The sequence below is a fragment of the Protomyctophum bolini genome (assembly GCF_963924005.1).
Source record: "Protomyctophum bolini genome assembly, chromosome: 9".
Classification (NCBI taxonomy): domain Eukaryota; kingdom Metazoa; phylum Chordata; class Actinopteri; order Myctophiformes; family Myctophidae; genus Protomyctophum; species Protomyctophum bolini.
In genome coordinates, this window is record NC_137870.1 from 29,098,000 (window position 1) to 29,118,679 (window position 20,680).

The 20,680-nt window shown below is 43.4% G+C and overlaps 1 protein-coding gene across 8 annotated transcripts in view; it reads right to left on the reverse strand.

Annotated features, from left to right (window-relative positions):
• The window catches only part of ltbp4 (latent transforming growth factor beta binding protein 4), a 46,471-nt gene that overhangs the window by 8,605 nt on the left and 17,186 nt on the right, over window positions 1-20,680 (reverse strand). For 3 of the 8 annotated variants that reach the window (XM_080771615.1, XM_080771614.1, XM_080771608.1), the window contains 22 exons: window positions 19,263-19,439; window positions 18,478-18,633; window positions 17,092-18,381; window positions 15,159-15,446; window positions 14,956-15,057; window positions 12,783-12,914; window positions 12,330-12,455; window positions 12,112-12,225; window positions 11,772-11,891; window positions 11,321-11,434; window positions 10,545-10,664; window positions 8,855-8,977; window positions 7,883-8,002; window positions 7,646-7,759; window positions 6,711-6,833; window positions 6,191-6,316; window positions 4,617-4,739; window positions 4,292-4,423; window positions 3,839-3,967; window positions 3,121-3,264; window positions 1,667-1,918; window positions 451-522 (listed from right to left, as the gene is read on the reverse strand). In XM_080771615.1, coding sequence (XP_080627741.1) covers window positions 451-522; window positions 1,667-1,918; window positions 3,121-3,264; window positions 3,839-3,967; window positions 4,292-4,423; window positions 4,617-4,739; window positions 6,191-6,316; window positions 6,711-6,833; window positions 7,646-7,759; window positions 7,883-8,002; window positions 8,855-8,977; window positions 10,545-10,664; window positions 11,321-11,434; window positions 11,772-11,891; window positions 12,112-12,225; window positions 12,330-12,455; window positions 12,783-12,914; window positions 14,956-15,057; window positions 15,159-15,446; window positions 17,092-18,381; window positions 18,478-18,633; window positions 19,263-19,439 — 4,197 coding nt within the window. The remainder of the gene's footprint in view (window positions 1-450; window positions 523-1,666; window positions 1,919-3,120; window positions 3,265-3,838; window positions 3,968-4,291; window positions 4,424-4,616; window positions 4,740-6,190; window positions 6,317-6,710; window positions 6,834-7,645; window positions 7,760-7,882; window positions 8,003-8,854; window positions 8,978-10,544; window positions 10,665-11,320; window positions 11,435-11,771; window positions 11,892-12,111; window positions 12,226-12,329; window positions 12,456-12,782; window positions 12,915-14,955; window positions 15,058-15,158; window positions 15,447-17,091; window positions 18,382-18,477; window positions 18,634-19,262; window positions 19,440-20,680) is intronic. The other 5 variants (XM_080771613.1, XM_080771612.1, XM_080771611.1 and 2 more) reach the window with 5 other exon arrangements.

A 20,680-nucleotide genomic window follows, 5' to 3' on the forward strand; every position in this document is an offset into this window, starting at 1 on the left:
AAAATATATGAAGGTATTGTGGGCTGGGCTTTTTACAAAAAAGACCCCCTTTTAAATACATACACACATACATACTGTACATACATAGCCTACAGTACATACCTACATACATACATTTCAGAAGTTTTAGCAGTTTTTAAGGACCCACTTTTAGGCCAGTGCACCAGAGCAAGCTCTTGCCTTTTTTAAAACCCTACCCATTTTTAACCAAATACATACATACATACAAAGGTACAATTACCTGATGTAGGCCTATCAGTTAGTGGTAATAAATAAAGCCTGTCTGTTCTTGTGTCTGCGTGTCTGTTCTGTGTACATGTGTGTGTGTGTGTGTGTGTGTGTGTGTGTGTGTGTGTGTGTGTGTGTGTGTGTGTGTGTGTGTGTGTGTGTGTGTGTGTGTGTGTGTGTGTGTGTGTGTGCGTGTGTGTGTGTGTGTGTGTGCGTGCGTACCTCTGTAACTAAAGGCTCCAGGTCCAGCAGTAACATATCCTCTCCCACTGGGACACAGAGACAGATATTCCGCTGGACAACGACACAACATCACAATGTCAAATAGCATTCAATTTCATCTTCCAACTATTAACTGACTACCAACTCCCTCCTACATCTCCTACAATAAAACTAATGAATTAACCAACTACCTAACTAGTAACCAACTACCTAGTTACCTGTATCTGGTGCAGAACAATGACAACCCTATCCACATATACTGTATCGCCCTACTACACTGTACTCGATACAGTATGTGGCGACAGTACAGTACAACTAACTAGTTACATACTGTATATGCAGTGAGCAGGACAAGGGTCTGACAAGTCAGGTATATTGTACAGTACAATTAACTTACTTACCTACAGTACCTACCTACCTACCTACCTACAGTACCTAGTAGGGGGCTGCAACGGGAACGGGAGCCTGCGGTGGCCGCGGGACCCAACGTAAATGTTGGTGGCGCAGGCGGTATTAAAATGCCTGCGGGCGGGCACGGGCGGTCAAAAAAAAAACAGCGGCCGCACCTGTCAATCATTAGTAGTAGGCTAATCACTCTGAGAAGTGCATGCGTGGATCGAGTTCCTTAATTTTCCCCACAATGGACATTTTCGCTTCTAAACCCCTTGTTGCTTTTCCCTGTGTGCGTCAGCGTCACTCACTCAGCAATAACGTGAAACAGAACACAACGATGAGTATATTTGGTTTTTAACACGCAGTCTCTCTCTCTCTCTCTCTCTCTCCACCCAGCATGCATGTGCACGCTGCTGCGCAATGTCTGAGACTGTGAGACTGTGACACAATAATAATATATATAGCATAAATAATAGGCCTAATATAACACTTTCCCTCTATCTGTGATCAGCTCCTCACACACATAACTCCTCTCTCGTGCATGCACGCCTGCTCAATCCCAGCAACTGTTTGGGTAAATGTATTTTTTTCGATCCCAATGGAAATATAGCTAGTTTAGCGGGACGAAACGATACAATTGCGGGATGGTGCGGGACTAAATGCGACTTATTTTTTTGTTGCGGGCGGGAGCGACGGACAGGCGGTCACTGTGGGCGTTCAAAAATAAAATCATTGCGGGCGCGGGAGGGAATGGGCTGAAATTCCACGGGAGCGGGATCAATAAATCACTCCCGCGCAGGGCTCTAGTACCTAGTTCCAGTACCTGTGTCTAGTGCAGGACAGGGGTCATACTGACAGCCCAGCCCCCAGGCGTCTCCTATAGTGCAGCAGCACTCTTGCTGCGAGGTGTTGGTGGCCAGCAGGTGGCAGGAGCCCTGGTCAGCCAGGTTGTAGTAACACTCCCTCAGCTCGCCTGGCCGGGCAAAGGGGAGGGGGGGCAGGAGGGATGCACCCCCTGATGGGAGCTGGAGGGATGACGAGGAGGAAGAGGAAGACGGGACGAAGACAGGACGTCCTGGAGAAATAAAGGAGGTGTTTTTAAAAGCCAATCAGAACAGTGTGTTAGTAACCTGTAGCCTCTATCTCTGGGGTCCCTTGCGGGCTGTAGTTATCATGTTGTGGGTTCAATAATCCCTGTTAGGAGTCCTATCACTTCTGTGAAAAAGTATGTATGAAAGTGTGTATGAAATTATGTGTATCTATCTCACCGTATGCGTGCGTGCGATACTTGCGATATGTTACTCACTTCAACTGTAAACTGTAAATGGCTTAAAGATCAGCACATATTATTACAGGCCTTGGTTATGTCTATAGACTAGACAAAATAAAGATGATTGTTTTTCTACATCTGTGACAGATCAGAGACATGAATCTCAGTTCTTCCAAAACATGGGCTACAGCCCATGTTTTCTACAGTTCCAGTCAGACTGGACCCATTCAGCTGAAGTCAATCACCTTGTTAACGCTACTCTGAGGCAGTGGTTCCCAAACTTTTCAGGTCGAGACCCAAAAGAGAGATTAGACGTTTGCCCGTGACCCAAACTAGTGAAAATAGCTGATCTACAAGCGCACAGCGCACCGCTTCTCGCCACATTGCGAGCTTGTAGGTTGGCTATTTTCACTACTTCTTAATTATTCATATTTTTTAATTATGGAATATATTAGATTTTTTTGTTTGTTTGTTTTAAAATGTATACAATTCTTTTACATTTTTAAATTTAAAACACAAAAATATTTTGACATTTATTTATGTATTTAACGAAGGAAAAGAAAATGGGATTTTTACTCAAGTCGTGACCCATAAAAATGTGTGAAAGCGCAAATGGCTCCCGAAGTGACCCAGTGTCTCAGAACCAGTGCTTTAAGCCTTAGAGCACTGGTTGACACCTATGAAGTGACCCAGTGTCTCAGAACCAGTGCTTTAAGCCTTAGAGCACTGGTTGACACCTATGTATTTTGCGTGTCTTAAGTACCAGGTCTTATTACTTAACTTAAGACCTGGAGGTGTGATCAATGCTCTTTGGCCACTCAGAATAGCCAAATGGCATTGATTACGCCTCCAGGTCTTAAGTTAAGTAATAAGACCTGGTACTTAAGACACGCAAAATACAGAGTCTAAGGTGTCAATGACTACAGGCAGCTCCACCGTGAAGGACGGCACTGTGACACTCGCCACAATAACTTCAGAGGAGGTTTGCTTCTATTAAATGGCCTTACCGTGTTGGGTGCTGCTGACACATTGTCCTGTCCTGGTGTCATATTCTTCTCCCTGCTTGTCACACTCACACATGAAGGAACCCTCGACGTTGTCACAGCGTGCACTCCCACACACACCCTGCATGGACACACACTCATCCTCATCTGACACAGACAGACAGAGAGAGAGGGCGAAAGGGGGAGAAAGAGAGAGAATAACATGAAAAAAAGGATCTTTCTACATACAGTATGTGATGTGTACATTTCCATTTCATCCCATTGTGTGTTTACAGGGTATATTGTGTATACCAGTCCAATGATCCAAAGTCTACAAATACTACATGGAATGGGAGGACACTCACATCACCTGTGAGTTATATGTCATTACTTCCAAGACATACAAGCTTTACCAGAAATAATAGAAACATTTTTTTATTGTTGTGTTTTGATGGTTGTTTTTGTTGTATTTTAAGAGCGGCCCTCTTGAATTGAATTCTAAGAAACATCATAATTCATACAGTTATGCAATGATGTTTTCTAATAAACTTGAATTTGAATATGTGTGTGTGTGTGTGTGTGTGTGTGTGTGTGTGTGTGTGTGTGTGTGTGTGTGTGTGTGTGTGTGTGTGTGTGTGTGTGTGCAACTGTGCGTGCATGCGTGTGTCTCTGTCTGCGTATGTCCTTGCGCGCATGCGTGCGTGCGCCCATGGGTATACAGTACATGTGTGTGGGTACATACCGACACAGGCCTTGCCATCACCAGTAGTTGACGTGTATCCTTGGTCACACACACACTGATAGGTACCAATCAGGTTCTGACAGAATGCATGTTCTCCACACACTGTCTTATTGGAGCACTCATTAATGTCTGACACACACACACACACACACACACACACACACACACACACACACACACACACACACACACACACAGAGAGAGAGAGAGAGAGAGTAAAGGTCAGAAAATATGTACTGTACAATGTTATAATTGTATATATTGTATAAATCAGTGGTTCTAAGGCATTTTCATTTCAAGGCCCCCAAATTACTATGTATTTGGACCTCCATACAAAATTTGTGTTATTCTTTCGTGTGTGTGTGTGTGTGTGTGTGTGTGTGTGTGTGTGTGTGTGTGTGTGTGTGTGTGTGTGTGTGTGTGTGCGCGCGCATGCGTGCGTGCGTGTCTCACCAACACATTCTCCTGTAGGTGTGACATGGTAGCCTGGCTCACAGGCAGTGACACACCGGTATGACCCAATGGTGTTCTCACACCGCTGTGAAGCACACACCAGGCCCTCCGAATCCACACACTCATCTACGTCTGAGAGAGAGAGAGAGAGAGAGAGAGAGAGAGAGGGGGAGAGAGAGAGGGGGCGAGAGATGAGAGATACTGTAGAGTGACAGAAGAACAATCATTTTACTGTAGAATCACTAGTGTGTGTGTGTGTGTGTGTGTGTGTGTGTGTGTGTGTGTGTGTGTGTGTGTGTGTGTGTCCGTGCATAGTATACTGTACCCAGACAGGCTGTCTTCTCAGGGTTGGTGGTGAAGCCAGTTTGACACTGGCACAGGAAGGATCCCTCTGTGTTCAGGCACACACCATCTTCGCACACACTTCCACGTGCACATTCATCTACGTCTACACACACACACACACACACACACACACACACACACACACACACACACACACACATATTCTGTGAATATTTTACGGTTGCGTCATTTTAATTTGTCAAACTTTGTCAAAAATATTAAAAAACAGCAAAAGAAACAATTGATCTATAAGGTTGCCAATATCTGAAAGTCAATCACTACTACAGTACATAGTGTGTTTTGGGAGTTGGTTTGTGCCCTCCGCAATCACTACCTCATGGGCACTGGGCAGACTGTAACAGATTTGTGTTGTTTTGTCGATACCCTGTTTTTGAGTGATACCTGTTTTGAATATTTAATTGTGTACAGACTGTGAAAACAAATATCCACTGTAGCGGACAATAAAGAATGAATCTGGATCTATTAACTGCACATGTGCTGTAATCCTGGCTCTAAGGCAAGCCATGATGACATATTAGATTCATCATTGCCTAAACCTGGAACTGTCCATAATAACTAACCAATAACCAACATTCATTAGTAAACTGTTTATTCAAGTAAACATGAGGTTTGGCAACCTTCTGGCAGACTTTTGTAGAGTATCGTTATACACAGTTATAAACTATCAAAGTTCAACATTGCTTTAATGTGAGTATTATTTCCGGTTAATCTGTGCTTGTTTATCAACTTGTGTCTGAGCTTTCTTTGTCTAAATAAAGGCAAAGCTGCATGAGGTAAACAGACCACTGTCCAAACAGCTTCAAGGGCTATTTCACTTTAAAACACGGGGGACAATTTAATATGATTTAATACTGAAAACGACATGGTCACATTAGAAGGACAATATCAGTCACCAGAAAGGAAGTGTGTTTTCAATTAGTCTAGTTTCAACATGGTTAAAATGGAGTTTGTTACTACAATGGTTTTATATAGGAGGGGGTAGTTTCTTATATACAATGAATACCAAATATATATCATAAAGCAACTTAAAAACTGTCTGGGGTGAAATCACCCAGCAATTGAAACAGTATCACTGATACATCTGGACATGACAGATAATGAAACTACTATTTAGATTATGAGTTATTCATCATAGTTTGTCTCCAGCTCTAAACACAGAGCTGGGTGGCAGCCATTTTGACTGAAACAAGACTGTTGGGAAGAGAAATGAGGTCAAGTTATGATAACAGAATCCATGACTAACAAATCTAATGTTAGCACTGTGAGCTAACATACTAGGCATGTTCACTTTTTGGACTCTCGCACTGACGCTCATGTAACTGAGCTGTTCACAGTGTACAGCAGAGTGAACGCACACACACACACACACACACACACACACACACACACACACACACACACACACACACACACACACACACACACACACACACACACACACACACACACACACACACACACACACACACACACACACACACACACACACACACACACACACACACACACACACACACACACACACACACTGACCTTGGCAGGTGGTTCCGTTGGTACTGGGTGTGAAACCCTGAGCACACTCACACAAGAAGGATCCCTCCGTGTTCACACACTCTCCTTTAGGGAAGCAGAAGTCTCCCTCCAGACACTCATTAATATCTGCACACACACACACACACACACACACACACACACACACACACACACACCTTTTATTTGCGTTCACATTTAACAAAAATACTTGAACACAAACAATAGTAGATGCACATACTTGGAAAACTCAACGCGTGTTTCAGGATACAGCTCCCCTAGCTCCCCCCATAATGTTGAACTAACATTCAACATGTGAGATTATTTTCTATTGTTCTTTTTATTTGCATTACATAATGCACATTATGTAACATTTGACTAGCCAGACTTTGAATAAACATTGTCAGATGAGATTCCTGGCTGGTGGTACCCCTAAAACGTCATTTTACGGGTAGCCAAACTATTACAATAGCAATGCAGTAGTAGTGATAGTAGTCTACTCTACAGTATATATATACTGTACCTCTGCACTGTCTCCCTGTTCCAATGGTCCGATATCCAGGAAGGCATTCACATCTGAAGGAACCTATTGTGTTCACGCACACACGCTCTCCACACACTGTACCACCAGCACACTCATCAAAATCTAAACAGAGAGAGGGGGGGATTGAAAGGTTACTGTCACGGGCAACCAGTGCCCTATATACAAATACACATGAAACTGCTTTCTATAACATGCAAGGACTATTGTTTTAAACTTGTGGATTGAAATTGTAATCACTGATTTGCTATAGTTGCCTCTCCTGCACTACTGGTGGACATTCCCTTGATTAGGAAGGGGCCAAGTGCTGTGCAGGAGAGGGGTGTTTCATATGCTTTGAGTTGATGTGTTGATTTAAACTTTAATTGTAACACATCTTTAGTATGTTTAGGTTACTTTTATACAATGGGATATTTATGGAAGTATTTATAAGGAAGATTTGTTGCTAATTGAGTCTGTGTCCTGTGGTAAGATCCACTCCTATTTAAGGGAGGCTGCAGGGACAGACAGTTAGAGGTGGGCAAAGACACAGGCAACATCCCTGAGGGAGAGCTACCTGGCCTTGTGTGATCATAGCCTGAAGAGAGTTCTTATCCAAATCTGTACTGGAGTTTGGGGAAAATAAAAACCCTTAAACCGGTTCTTGGAGCCTTTAGGGCAACTTCACAGTTACTTCTAAATCAATCTAATCTTCTAATACAAACCCAATTTTATAAAAGGGATTAATCTAATTCCTCCTCATTGAGGCTTGGAAAATACTGAAGGTTTCTCATTGTAAGAGGTGTTTGCATTGACCCCCACACCAATGGCCATAACGTAACTGAACGTTAACAAACCAAAGAGACAAAGTCGACTCAACTGTTTAATGTGTTTTTAGTGGTTAAATAAATAAATACATTTAGTTTTAATCATCTCACCGTTACAGCTGTTTCCCTCCAACTTGTAACCAAGACGACAGACACATTTATAGCTGCCAGGAGTGTTGTCACAGCGACCGTTGCTACAGGGAGTCTGGAGACACTCATCCATGTCTGAAGACAGAGACATCGTATGTGAGTTTGTGTATGTGTATAATTTGTGTGTGCATGTGTGTGCGTGTGTGTGTGACTGTGACTGTGTGTGTGTGTGTGTGTGTGTGTGTGTTGGTACAGTACCTGTACACTGTCCATTGGTAAGATGGTACCCTTCTTTGCAGTCGACACAGCTGTATGATCCATGTGTGTTCACACACTCCTTGCCCGGACACACACCACCACGCACACATTCATTCACATCTACAGACACACACACACACACACACACACACACACACACACACACACACACACACACACACACACACACACACACACACACACACACACACACACACATTATTGTGGACTCAAGCCTAGTAACTCCCTTAATCTTAAGTGGTTAGGCTACCCTCGCATGTATCGACTTTAGACGTCCTACCCTGAACAGTGTCATCCAAGGCCATCCCAACTATAAGTATCTTGGCACGATCATCGAAATTTGACGCAAACACTGACATGCTGTGCAAGAAGGGCCTTTACTGCCTAAGAAAATTGGCTAGGTTTAACGTGGACAAAAGCCTGATGAAATTGTATAGTGCCTACATACATTCTGTTCTTTCTTTCTCCTGTATCTGTTGGTACGGTAACCTCGTTAACAAAGATAGAAATTCCCTTGGGAGAATTGTGAAAACCGCTTCTAAAATTACTGGCATCCAATCAGAGAGCCTTGATTTCTTCTATAATGGACAGCTGCTCAAAAAAGCCCTGTCCATCCTCTCAAATAGTTCCCACCCACTCAGTTCAGAGTATATGCTGCTGCCATCTGGCCTTCGCTGGCCCTGTCCAAAAAACTAATTATCCTTTGTCCCTGCCTCGATCTGAGCAGTTAATGCTGCCGAAAGAAGGTAAAAAGAAAAAATTGCCCCCCGGGGACACTAATAAAGAACTTGAACTTGGGCTGCTCTTTCTAAGTCCAATTTGACCTTCTAACTTGTAAAGGTGTGTGTGTGTGTGTGTGTGTGTGTGTGTGTGTGTGTGTGTGTGTGTGTGTGTGTGTGTGTGTGTGTGTGTGTGTGTGTGTGTGTGTGTGTGTGTGTGTGTGTGTTTTACCTGTGCAGGCGTTGCCCTGCAGCTTGTATCCAGGCCCACATTGACATCTGTAGCTGCCCACAGTGTTCACACAGAGACCAGTACTACCACACACAGCTGGAACCTGACTGCACTCATCTATGTCTGGAGGAGAGAGAGAGAGAGAGAGAGAGAGAGAGAGAGAGAGAGAGAGAGAGAGAGAGACAGAGAGAGAGACAGAGAGAGAGAGAGAGAGAGAGTGAGAAAGGATGCCATCTTCGTTTGTTGCATAATTTTGAATTAAAAAACAAAAACCGCCAGGTCAGGTAGGTTATTGTGGGCCAGCAATGTTGATGAAATATGTGTGTTGATCACATGACTAATTTGTAGCGATTTGCGTGATGTATGTACAATATTTGGACAATATATGTAGGACACTAGTAATATAAAAAAATCGGTCTGCTGGTGGTACTATGATAGGATAAATAATGGATTGCATTTCTTCCTCGGGCTAGTGGGAGTGTACCTGCAAAGTTTCACAGCAATCGGATGCAGCTTTGATGATTTGAGGCACTTTGTTCAAAATGAGCCACTCCTACTATAGATGCCAATTTTAGCCAATCAGGATGGAATATGAAACATAGGACAGATTCAAGTTGATCACATGACTATAGAGATAATGTGTGATGTTTGGACAAAAGCTGTGGAAGTAATAACAAAAAACATATTTTGCAAAGATTGGCGCTATAAAAGACAGAAATGCTGGGCAGAGGATTTTCCTTGGCCTCTAGGGAGTGTGTGCAAATTGGCTTGTTATAGCGCCACCATGAGGCTGATTTGAAAAATCCTCAGCCTAGTGGGAATGTGCGTGCAAAGTTTCAGGGTTATCGCACGCAGCGTTAATGATTTGAGGCATTTTTGTTCAAAACGGACCACTCCATAGAAATGTTTACGTGATGTTTTTTGAAAGACAGATCGGCCTCTTGACCGATGTGAAGAATTTGGAGCAGAGGTTCTGTTCTGTGTACACAGTTTCACTTGGATCGGGCCAATGGTGCCAGAGATTTAGCCTGGTAAGCCCTCACAGTAGATACAGTATGAAAATGAAATTGAATTCCACGACTGGGAGGGTTTACCAGACTACCGGAGATTATCTGTCCACAGATGCACACACACACACACACACACACACACACACACACACACACACACACACACACACACACACACACACACACACACACACACACACACACACACACACACACACATTTTGACTTGATCAACCCCGGCTGAGTCACCTGAGAGAGGGGTATGATGTTGGAAGACCTTGGGATACATCACTGAGGATACGTCCCAGGTGCATCCATGAGATGTATTTTAGTTTTGTACTAAATGTAGGAGAACTGCTGACAAGGAAACCAGCTACACTTTTACAATGATACAGTAATTTGAACTCTGTCTGGAGAGTACCATAGACCGTAAAAATAATATGGACTAAGTGACGCAATTGGACATGTGGAATTCAGAAACACAGTAAGTAGGTCATGTGAATGGGCCTATTGCCTATTAATGGTATGTTTGTGTGTGTGTGTGTGTGTGTGTGTGTGTGTGTGTGCGTGTGTGTGTGTGTGTGTGTGTGTGTGTGTGTGTGTGTGTGTGTGTGTGTGTGTGTGTGTGTGTGTGTGTGTGTGTGTGTGTGTGTGTGTGTGTGCGTGCGTGCGTGTCTCACCAGTACACTGCCTGTTAGTGAGTGTGTATCCAGATGTACAGGTCACACAGCGGTAGGAACCCAGAGAGTTGACACACTGCTGGCCTGGACACTGGGACTCTTCAACACACTCATCTATGTCTGGAACACACACACACACACACACACACACACACACACACACACACACACACACACACACACACACACACACACACACACACACACACAATTACTGACATTACTAATTGCCATCATTTATTTATATAATTATAAAAATGTAACAGAGCCTTAATTAACGTCATTTGTAACTCCTGATGGAAGTCATTAGTTATTTCCAAAATGCTGTATGTGCATAGAGCCTAATAAATTGTGTTCGTATAGACAGTTAGACAATCAACAAAGCCGGATGCACATAAAAATAAAATACATATTTATTTATTTATTTATTTTTCATAATTCGACAGATGCGTTCCAAACCCCCAGAGGAGGGAGTGCAGTGCCCGGTGTTCCGTCGGATAGCCGTTTGTCCAGAACCAACACAAAAGCCTGTTCTGACATCACAATGCTTGTTCTGACATCACAATGGTGGTCTGACATCTGCATAGACTCCATATTTGGGCATGAAAGGGACACAGACAACACTGGGTGGGGCATTCATTTCCAACTTGCATCGTTCCAAGTAGGCCAGTGCCCAACAGGCACCACTCTAGTTTTTACAAAAAAGAAATAGAAGAAATAATATTGCTGTATATGTTTTCATTTGCGTATTCTCATCACTTCATCACAGTCTTTACCTGTGCAGGTGTTGTCCTGAAGCTTGTATCCATGGTTACAGGTACACTTGTAGCTGCCTGGTGTGTTATCACAGCGGCCATTGGAACAGGGGTTCTGACGACATTCATCAATGTCTGGAACAACATTCAAAATTCCACCGTTAAAACACACTATGCCGATTTAACAACTGTACTCAACTGTACTCTGTACTGTATGTATATCTTTATTACTTTTGTGTGCAGTGTGTACGGGTCAAACAATACAGGATCTTTGTGAAGAGAATTGATAAAAAAGCATTTTCAGCCATTTGCTACTTTATTGAAAAGGGGAGAAGAGGAGAAAAGAAAAAGAAAATACTGGATTTTAAAACATTAATAATCGTATCGTGAACCTACCTATAGCATTGTGATTCAAATCGTGTTGATAATTGAGTGAATGATTCCATGCCTTGTTAGTAGTACTAGTAGTTACCTGTACAGAGTCCATTGAGCAAACCGTAGCCAGACAGACAGGATACACATCTGTATGATCCCTCTGAGTTCACACACTCCTGACCTGGGCAACGCAGTGGGTCCTCACACTCATCTAGGTCTGACATACACACACACACAGATGCGCACGCACGCACGCACGCACATACACACAAGCTTAAACGTATTGTTTCATGGTTACACAGAGCTGTTCATCTATAGAAGAACAGAGAGGAAGAGGAAGCATAGTGAAAGATAGGGGAAGAAAGAGAGCTACCAAAGTCAACTTAACTGTTTTAAATGGTTAAATAAATACATAATAGATAATCTAACCCTCTCACCTGTACAGGTGTTATCCTCCAGCTTGTAACCAGGGTGACAGACGCATTTATAGCTGCCAGGAGTGTTGTCACAGCGGCCATTGCTACAGGTAGTCTGGAGACACTCGTCAATGTCTGAAGACAGGACACCAATGATTGAGTCATCAATGTATCAACTGATGGATTTGACTGATTAATTATTTGAGACGTATGATTGATGGTTCTGCTGTAGTTCTGACCTTGACAGCGTGTCCTCTGCGTGCTACTGGTGTATCCACTGGGACACACACACCAGTAACTCCCCACCGTGTTCACACACTCGCCCAATGGACACACACCTGGAGACTGGACACACTCGTTCATATCTACCCACACACGCACACGCACACACACACACACACACACACACTGTATAAGTGTATATTGTTGCAACCTTGCGAGAGAACATTCTGTAACTTGGTCCACCGATGGAGCTAGCTCTATTGGAGCAGTGGGTTGCCTGTTGGTCTACTGAGCTGCAGACCTGGGTTCGATTCCAGCTTGTTGTGCGAAACACTACAATACAATATGAAAGTGTGTGTGTGTGTGTGTGTGTGTGTGTGTGTGTGTGTGTGTGTGTGTGTGTGTGTGTGTGTGTGTGTGTGTGTGTGTGTGTGTGTGTGCGCGCGCGCGCGCGTGTGTGTGTGTTCTACCTTGACAGTAGTTCTGCTGAGCATTAACTTGGTAACCATGGTCACACACACAGGTGTAACGCCCTGCAGGCTGGTCCACACAGCGACCACGCCCACACACACCTGGCCTGCTCTCGCACACAGTCTGCACTGCTGCACATACACACACACACACACACACACACACACACACACACACATACACATTAGCAGTGCACATACAGTACAAGAAATGACAAATTAATAATAACTATTTTGTAGTAGGCTAAATATACAGTATTCTCTCAGCATGAGAAAAGGGCTGCACAAATCAGATTTTGGCCAACAATTAGCTGAATGCAGGTTTGGAATGTCCACATGCTTATCTATCATTCACTCAAAACACAAATCAGCTTGTAGCTGAGGAAATATGGATATTATGCCCACTAGAGGGCAGGTCAGAGTCAAAAGTCTTCTGACAACAAACATGGTGACAAGGTGGTCATAATAATGCACACAGAAAGAGGCAAAGCTGTTTGTCACTATGCTGGGGTAAAGTGACATCATACGGCATGTTTAAAAGCCCCTCCTCAAAACCTTCTGCCAGCCATTTCTGATAGAGGTTTTAGAATGTATGTTTTGTTTTTTAGCTAGGTCTACCGTAGGCCTACATCTAAAGTAAAACTACTGTATTTGTGGAGGTGAACTTCAACATAATTACATTTTTATAGACCTCTCTGAAATGTCATAATGGAGCCACAAAATTGCGTCTCTCCCCTGTTGTCCTACAACAACAGACACGCAGGCCCATTGTCTGCCTCCCTTATAGAGCTAGGAACACATGATTAGCATGAAAACCACAGTGTGCTGGGCCAGCACACTGTGTACTGTATACAGTACATTTCTAACAGGCAATTGACCTTTTTACCAATAAAATAATATTAAAGCATCTGTTAAACTTGTTATTATAAAGTGTTATTTTGTTTACCCTGGCAGCGCTGGTTGGTAGGTATGAATACACTTTTACCAACCGACATGTTTGTGCCAGCATGGATGATTACATTTATTTCTTGATCGCCTCTTGCCATGATTGTTTGAACATGACGTCACGGGCCGCTATGCTCGATAACAGGCTTGATAAGCCCAAAACCTATTGATAACGGGTACTCAATAAGCTTGTTATCGGATTTTATCGGGTATCGGTTATCGAGCTCCATCCCGAATGCTGGCTATGCCAGAGTGTCCACCTCCGACTGAGCATTGATGCTACCTAGGGCGATACTTGCTGCCTGGCATGCCCACAGTTACAACCTTTTTCAACTTTGACCCTTTGTGTAACTGCTGACCTTTGGCAAGTGTATACAATTAGTTCATGTCTGTCAATGTTTGAGTTCACCCACTCATCTGTTGTGTTCAGTGATATGTTCAAATACTGTATGTTGTCACAGCTGTCACATATTTGTTCTTTGTTATTTAGTTTGCTGAAAGCTGGAACTGGAGACAGCTGACTACAGAAAAGGTCAAAAGAGTAAAACCGATGTGACTGTGTGACTTCTTTACAGGGGCGTCATTTGCGTCATCAGGGAATGGCAATTGCCACCCCCTATAGTGTTCACATTTAACCTTAAATGCAGTTATGGAAATCTGCAATGCAATGCAATGGAACAAGAACACAACGTGATGATGTATGCAACTTGCCCACTGCCCAGTGCTGGCACCCAACCCAGCGTTGTAGTCAGTATGGTACGTGTTTTACTGCTTCACCTCATGTGTTGCCTGCTTAGCTTAGGGACATTTTTGGAAGTTGGAAATCCCCAGTGCTCCAGGCATTCACATGCACTGGATTTCTGGGAAAGGTGTCTGGCCAGGCATTAGTGATAACAAATCACTTTTTGTCATATTTTTTATTCTTGTTCTGATACAATAGGGAGAGCAGCTGTGCATGTTTTAATGTTTCAAACCGGTGAAGGAACATGATAGGACTGCTGGCTGTTGGGGATTCGTGTAATTTACTTCGGAATTTTAAGATTCATATAACCTCTTGGTGTAACACTGTAACACATTTACCATTATTGTGAATTTGTTGGGTAAATTATTAAATACATATATCAAATCAATTCAATAAATGTTTTCAGAAACACATCTACTCTATCTATGAATTTGTTTCAGTGATATCTTGCTAACTGGTACCATCAGTGATGATTGATCACCATACCTGCAGGCCTCTGTGGGCCGGGTGTAACAAGAGATGGGAGGGGTTGAGCTGGTCTGATTGGAGGAGACTGTCTGTCAACAGGTGGGCGTCTGGTAGGGATGGCTGGAATGGGACAGACAGACAGACAGACAGAGACAGACAGAGATTAAAAGGCAGATAGACAGGGTTGTATGGGCACAGATGCAGACAGTAGATGAACCAACCTGTCTGTGTTCTGGGAGGCCGAGTTGTAGGTGGGACAGCAGCTCTGTTCTGGCTGGAGGGGAGGGACCCGTGGAGCCGTGACCCAGAGACAGGGTTGTCTGGCTGGGGTTGGGCAGGGAGAGAGTCCCCTCTACCTGGCTGGGGTTGGGCAGGGAGAGAGTCCCCTCTACCTGGCTGGGGTTGGGCAGGGAGAGAGTCCCCTCTACCTGGCTGGGGTTGGGCAGGGAGAGAGTCCCCTCTACCTGCCGAAGGGTCGGGCTGGGCAACAGTGGCGGAGACCCTGCCTGCTGTTTGGTACAACCATGGAGATGGGTGCGATATTACAAGACTGAATCCTATCATTCTATCGTGAAAGGCGCTGAAAACAGCCCTCAGGCTTATAGATGTAAAACATGTCAACCCGCTTTTATCAACAAGGTAGTGAAGTTACATATTACAACATATCTTTTCTCTAATGGAAGCCATTTCTACACAAGGATTTAGCATCTCAAAAGAATGAGATATTATCAAAATAATGGTTTATTATTGGCAAAAAAAAGATACATGAGAAAATTAAGTTCCTCATGTTTTTCCATGTAATTATTTGGAGATATCATTACTTTGAGATACTAAGTACTAAAGTTTATCATTCTAATGATTACTCTTACATGGCTTGTTTTCATCACATTAGCGGAAATCTACGGAGCCCCTGAATGGCCATGCATTCAAAATATATTTGATCTTGTCCGTACAAGATAATATCTCGTCCGTACAAGATATTATCTTGTCCATACAAGATATTATCTTGTACGTACAAGATAAAATATATTTTGAATGCATGGCCATTCAGGGGCTCCGTAGAAATAAGCTTCCATATTCTCTAAAATATAATTTAAACATTGATATTCTGGGCAGAAATTACTTTTCTGAAACACAAAAGATTAGCACTCTTCTGAAATGTGTGCCTTTACATTCAAAGTGTCATTTAGAAGATCAAGTCAAGTCATACTGTACACTACAGTATTACAAATAATAACCTTCCACTTGCTGTAGTGGTTGCAAGAATTATAATAATAAAAAGGTCCTTCTCAGGAAAGCCTCCTTTGTTTCCTCCATAATGAAATGGTTAAACTCAATCTCAATATAACTGGAATAAAATATATGATCACTCTTGTCTCAGTTAGCCTGGGATCCAGACTCCGTTCAACTGACTTATTTTAGATTTTTTAATTTTCTTCTCAGTTTGGCCGTATTCCATTTGAGCCTGCAATGTCACCCGTTACTTATAGGCACGTCACTGCTGATTGGATAGTGCTAAACCAATCAGAGTATGGGAAGTGTCTTGGAAGGCTCTGTCCCGCCTCGCCCACAGGCTAAGAGTGTAACGATACATTTTAACAGCGATTGGATACATGGTTGACGGTATGATACATGGATGATATTGGTTAATGCATGGCGATACGATACCATTCAATGATTTAAAATCGATACAGTAATTATTTAGCAAAAAGGGTATTTTTAAAGGAAAAAAGTATTATTATGGATGGATAAGTAAACAGTGATTCTCTGGCAAATACATGGACATTGTAATATTTGAACATACCTACAGTATATGGACACACTCGCACATTGACATGAACTCTTTCTTTCTTTTTTCTTAATTAATATTGCTAAACGAAGTAAAGTACTTAGTATTGATACAATTGATTATTTGCATTGCAAAACAATACAATAACGATTATTTGCACTGCACTGCACACAGAATCAGAATCCTCGGCACCTGGCTGTCGGAGACCACCCCTTTCACATAGGAGGATTACCAAACTGAGAAGCTAAGTGAAATGAATGAATGAATTAATTAATGAATGAATGAGTGAATGAGTGAATAAATAAATAAAGCTCTCAGCTCTCAGTATCCGAGAGCTAGCCTGAAGCTTTTCTCCAGTTATTTACCGTGACTTCCAGTGGACGGAGACTGAGGTCTCAGCTGTGACGTTGTTGAACCTCCGCTCTCTGCTTTGACCTTGGTTGTGGACCCCCCTTCGCTTCCAGGCTTGGTCTGTTGGGGAACCTGCTGCTCCACTCCCCTGCCTGGGGTCAGGACCTTACTCTGGGTTGGAACAGCACTTCCACTCCCTGGCTGCTGAGGCCTAGCGGGCAGCGACCCAGAGACTGGCGGTGAGTGAGGCTTGGCCCAGGTTGACAGCGAGCTACCAGTAGAGCCTGCACTGGTACCAGTTGTAGCACTAGTTGAGCCACGGCTGGAAACGGAACCACTGGTTCCAGTTGAACCACTAGTTGAACTACTAGTTGAACTACGACTGGGAACAGAACCACTGTTAGCAATTGAACCACTAGTTGAACCGCGGCTGGGAACAGAACCGCTGTTAGCAATTGAACTACTAGTTGAACCGCGGCTGGGAACAGAACCACTGTTAGCAATTGAACTTCTAGTTGAACCACTAGTTGAACCGTGGCTGGGAACAGAACCACTGTTAGCAATTGAACCACTAGTTGAACCGCGGCTGGGAACAGAACCACTGTTAGCAATTGAACTAGTAGTTGAACCACTAGTTGAACCGCGGCTGGGAACAGAACCGCTGTTAGCAATTGAACCACTAGTTGAACCACGGCTGGGAACAGAACCACTGTTAGCAATTGAACCACTAGTTGAACCACTAGTTGAACCACGGCTGGGAACAGAACCACTGTTAGCAATTGAACTACTAGTTGAACCACTAGTTGAACCACGGCTGGGAACAGAACCACTGTTAGCAATTGAACCACTAGTTGAACCACTAGTTGAACCGCGGCTGGGAACAGAACCACTGTTAGCAATTGAACCACTAGTTGAACCACTAGTTGAACCACGGCTGGGAACAGAACCACTGTTAGCAATTGAACTACTAGTTGAACCGCGGCTGGGAACAGAACCACTGTTAGCAATTGAACCACTAGTTGAACCGCGGCTGGGAACAGAACCACTGGTGCCAGTTGAACTACTAGTTGAACCGCGGCTGGGAACAGAACCACTGGCTCCAGTTGAACCACTAGTTGAACCGCGGCTGGGAACAGAACCGCTGGCTCCAGTTGAACCACTAGTTGAACCGTAGCTGGGAACAGAACCGCTGGTGCCAGTTGAACCAGAGCTGGGAACAGTACCGCTATTACCAGTTGAACCAGAGTTGGTAGAGGGCTTATGAGGTCTGGTTGTTCCACTGCTGCTGGTCTGAATAGAGGAACCTAGCAATGACAGGAAGAATGATGACTGAATAAATGAAAGCATTTATGAACCAAATGATTGAGCATCTATTAGAACTATAGAAGTCTGACTGGTACCCTGGTTAGCCTGGTTGCCATGTTGACCCTGGTTTCCTGTGACGACTAGAGGAGGCCCTCGGGTGGCTAACTGCTGAGCCAATCTCTGAGTGAACTGGAGAGCTGAGGCTGAGTAGTGGTAACCTGGGCCTGCTGGACAGATCTCCTTGAACGCAACTATAACAGACAGAAAGACAGACAGAGGGGGGACGGAGGAGGGGGGGGGGGATGCAGAGAAACATTAGGAACTCCATAAACAACAGAGAGCCAAAAGCAACTTCACTTACACCCATAGGGGTGCCACACATGCCACTGTTTGTTGCAGAAACATGATTTTTCCAGGTACATGATCTTGTGCCTCATGTGACCTCTGTGGGGTGGGACATTTACAGTACCTCCCGATCCGATTGTTGCGATTCCATATCATGATTGTTTTTATACTAGAACTTTTTTAAACCAGTGATTCTGTTCCCAGCCAGTGCAGGTCTTAAAACAATTATAAACAATATAAACCATGAAAAGTTGAATCATACACTTCAATGCAGCCAGATATATGTAATCAGATGCTCACAAAGATTCACAGTACGAAAGAAATAGCCAGCACTCCGAAGTACTTCTGCTACTTTTATGCATGGACAAACATAGCAAACGCAGACGCGTTTCGGCATCAAGCCTTCTTCAGCTTGTATACAAAGTAGAGTTTTAATTAAGTTTAATAGAACTGTATTCTGTTATGTTTTACCCTTTTCTAATATTGTCTACTCTCTACTTTGGTCGGTTCTACTCGCGACTTAATCGTATCCTACCTGATCCAAAGTAAGGACATCTCTGGCACTGCTGCCCCCAGGCTTTCCCCACACGGCTACAACAGCAGATCTGTTTGGTGATGTTCCTCAGGATGGGCAGGGAACAGGAGGAGGGCCCGAGCCCTGCCCCCAGCACCCTGAAACACTGACTCTTCTCCTCTGAGATCACGCTATGAGCTGGAGGAAAGGAAAGGAGAGGAAAGGAGTCATACAGCGCTTAACTTTGCTAGTGTTTCCATGAAGTCCAACGGGAGACTTGGAGCAAAAAGGACAATTCAGGCCCTTCATGCAGTCAGTACATGCCAGCCCCAGTCAGCACACACAAACATCAGCAATACCATATACAAACAAATGACAAATCAATCAGAAAAGCTTAGAAAATCAAATGGCACCTCAAAATTGTTATACAAGGAAGGTGGAAAGCTTGTCAGCAGCACCAAACGATTTCATCTGTACATGGAAAATACAATCAGAAAGCTCTTTGAGATTTCAGACATTACATGAGACAACCAGAAGGCAACAGCACTGCACAAACACAAGCACGGATGAGACCCTGATACGGACGAGAATTCATAGACACAAGACTCCCCAAGACAGACATGCATCGCAGTCGGTCTGAACATATATCGTTGTATAGGAGTATACACAACATCCACAAGCAAACAGCCTCTCATGCCATCTGACAGGGTCAAATATAAGCACATTTAAGCCCATAAAATAGAAGTACTCATAGCAGAGCACCTCCAACATACACAAGCAAGAGTCCAGTACACACACACACACACACACACACACACACACACACACTCGCACGAAAGTAGCATTCTGATGTACAACTAAGAGTTCCAGTGACTTTCAGTGTAATAAAGAGTTTCCCTCATTTTTGTGGGAGAAAGACTGGCCTTTAACAGAATCAAGAATTTACTTTCAACTAAACTAAAGAATAGACCTACATTCACCTTCAATATGATAAAATGTTCCACATGGTTTTCATTCTATTGACCAAAAGTTAAACTATGGATCCCACAGATGTATTGACTTATATAATTTGTATTTGACATGGAAAACAAATGGATACTATGCTAGAATGGATTATTAGGGCAAAGAACAAACAGACAAACAAACAAATGACCCACAACATTATTCCCATTTCTATTCCCAAGCCGGCGGCTGAGAAGAAGACGGCAGCATTGCAACATTCCAGAGCCCTTGGAGGCTTTCATGTGTATGTGTGCGTTGTGAATACATTAAGCATGTAACGATACACTCAACTCAATCAATACGTATCACGATATGAGGTTCACCATACGATTTTTCACGATATTTTCAACACAAATTTATTTAACTAATTTTAATTTAACTACTAAGTAGCATTACTTTTCATGTAAAATGACTTCTTCTGTGCAACAACTGTAACT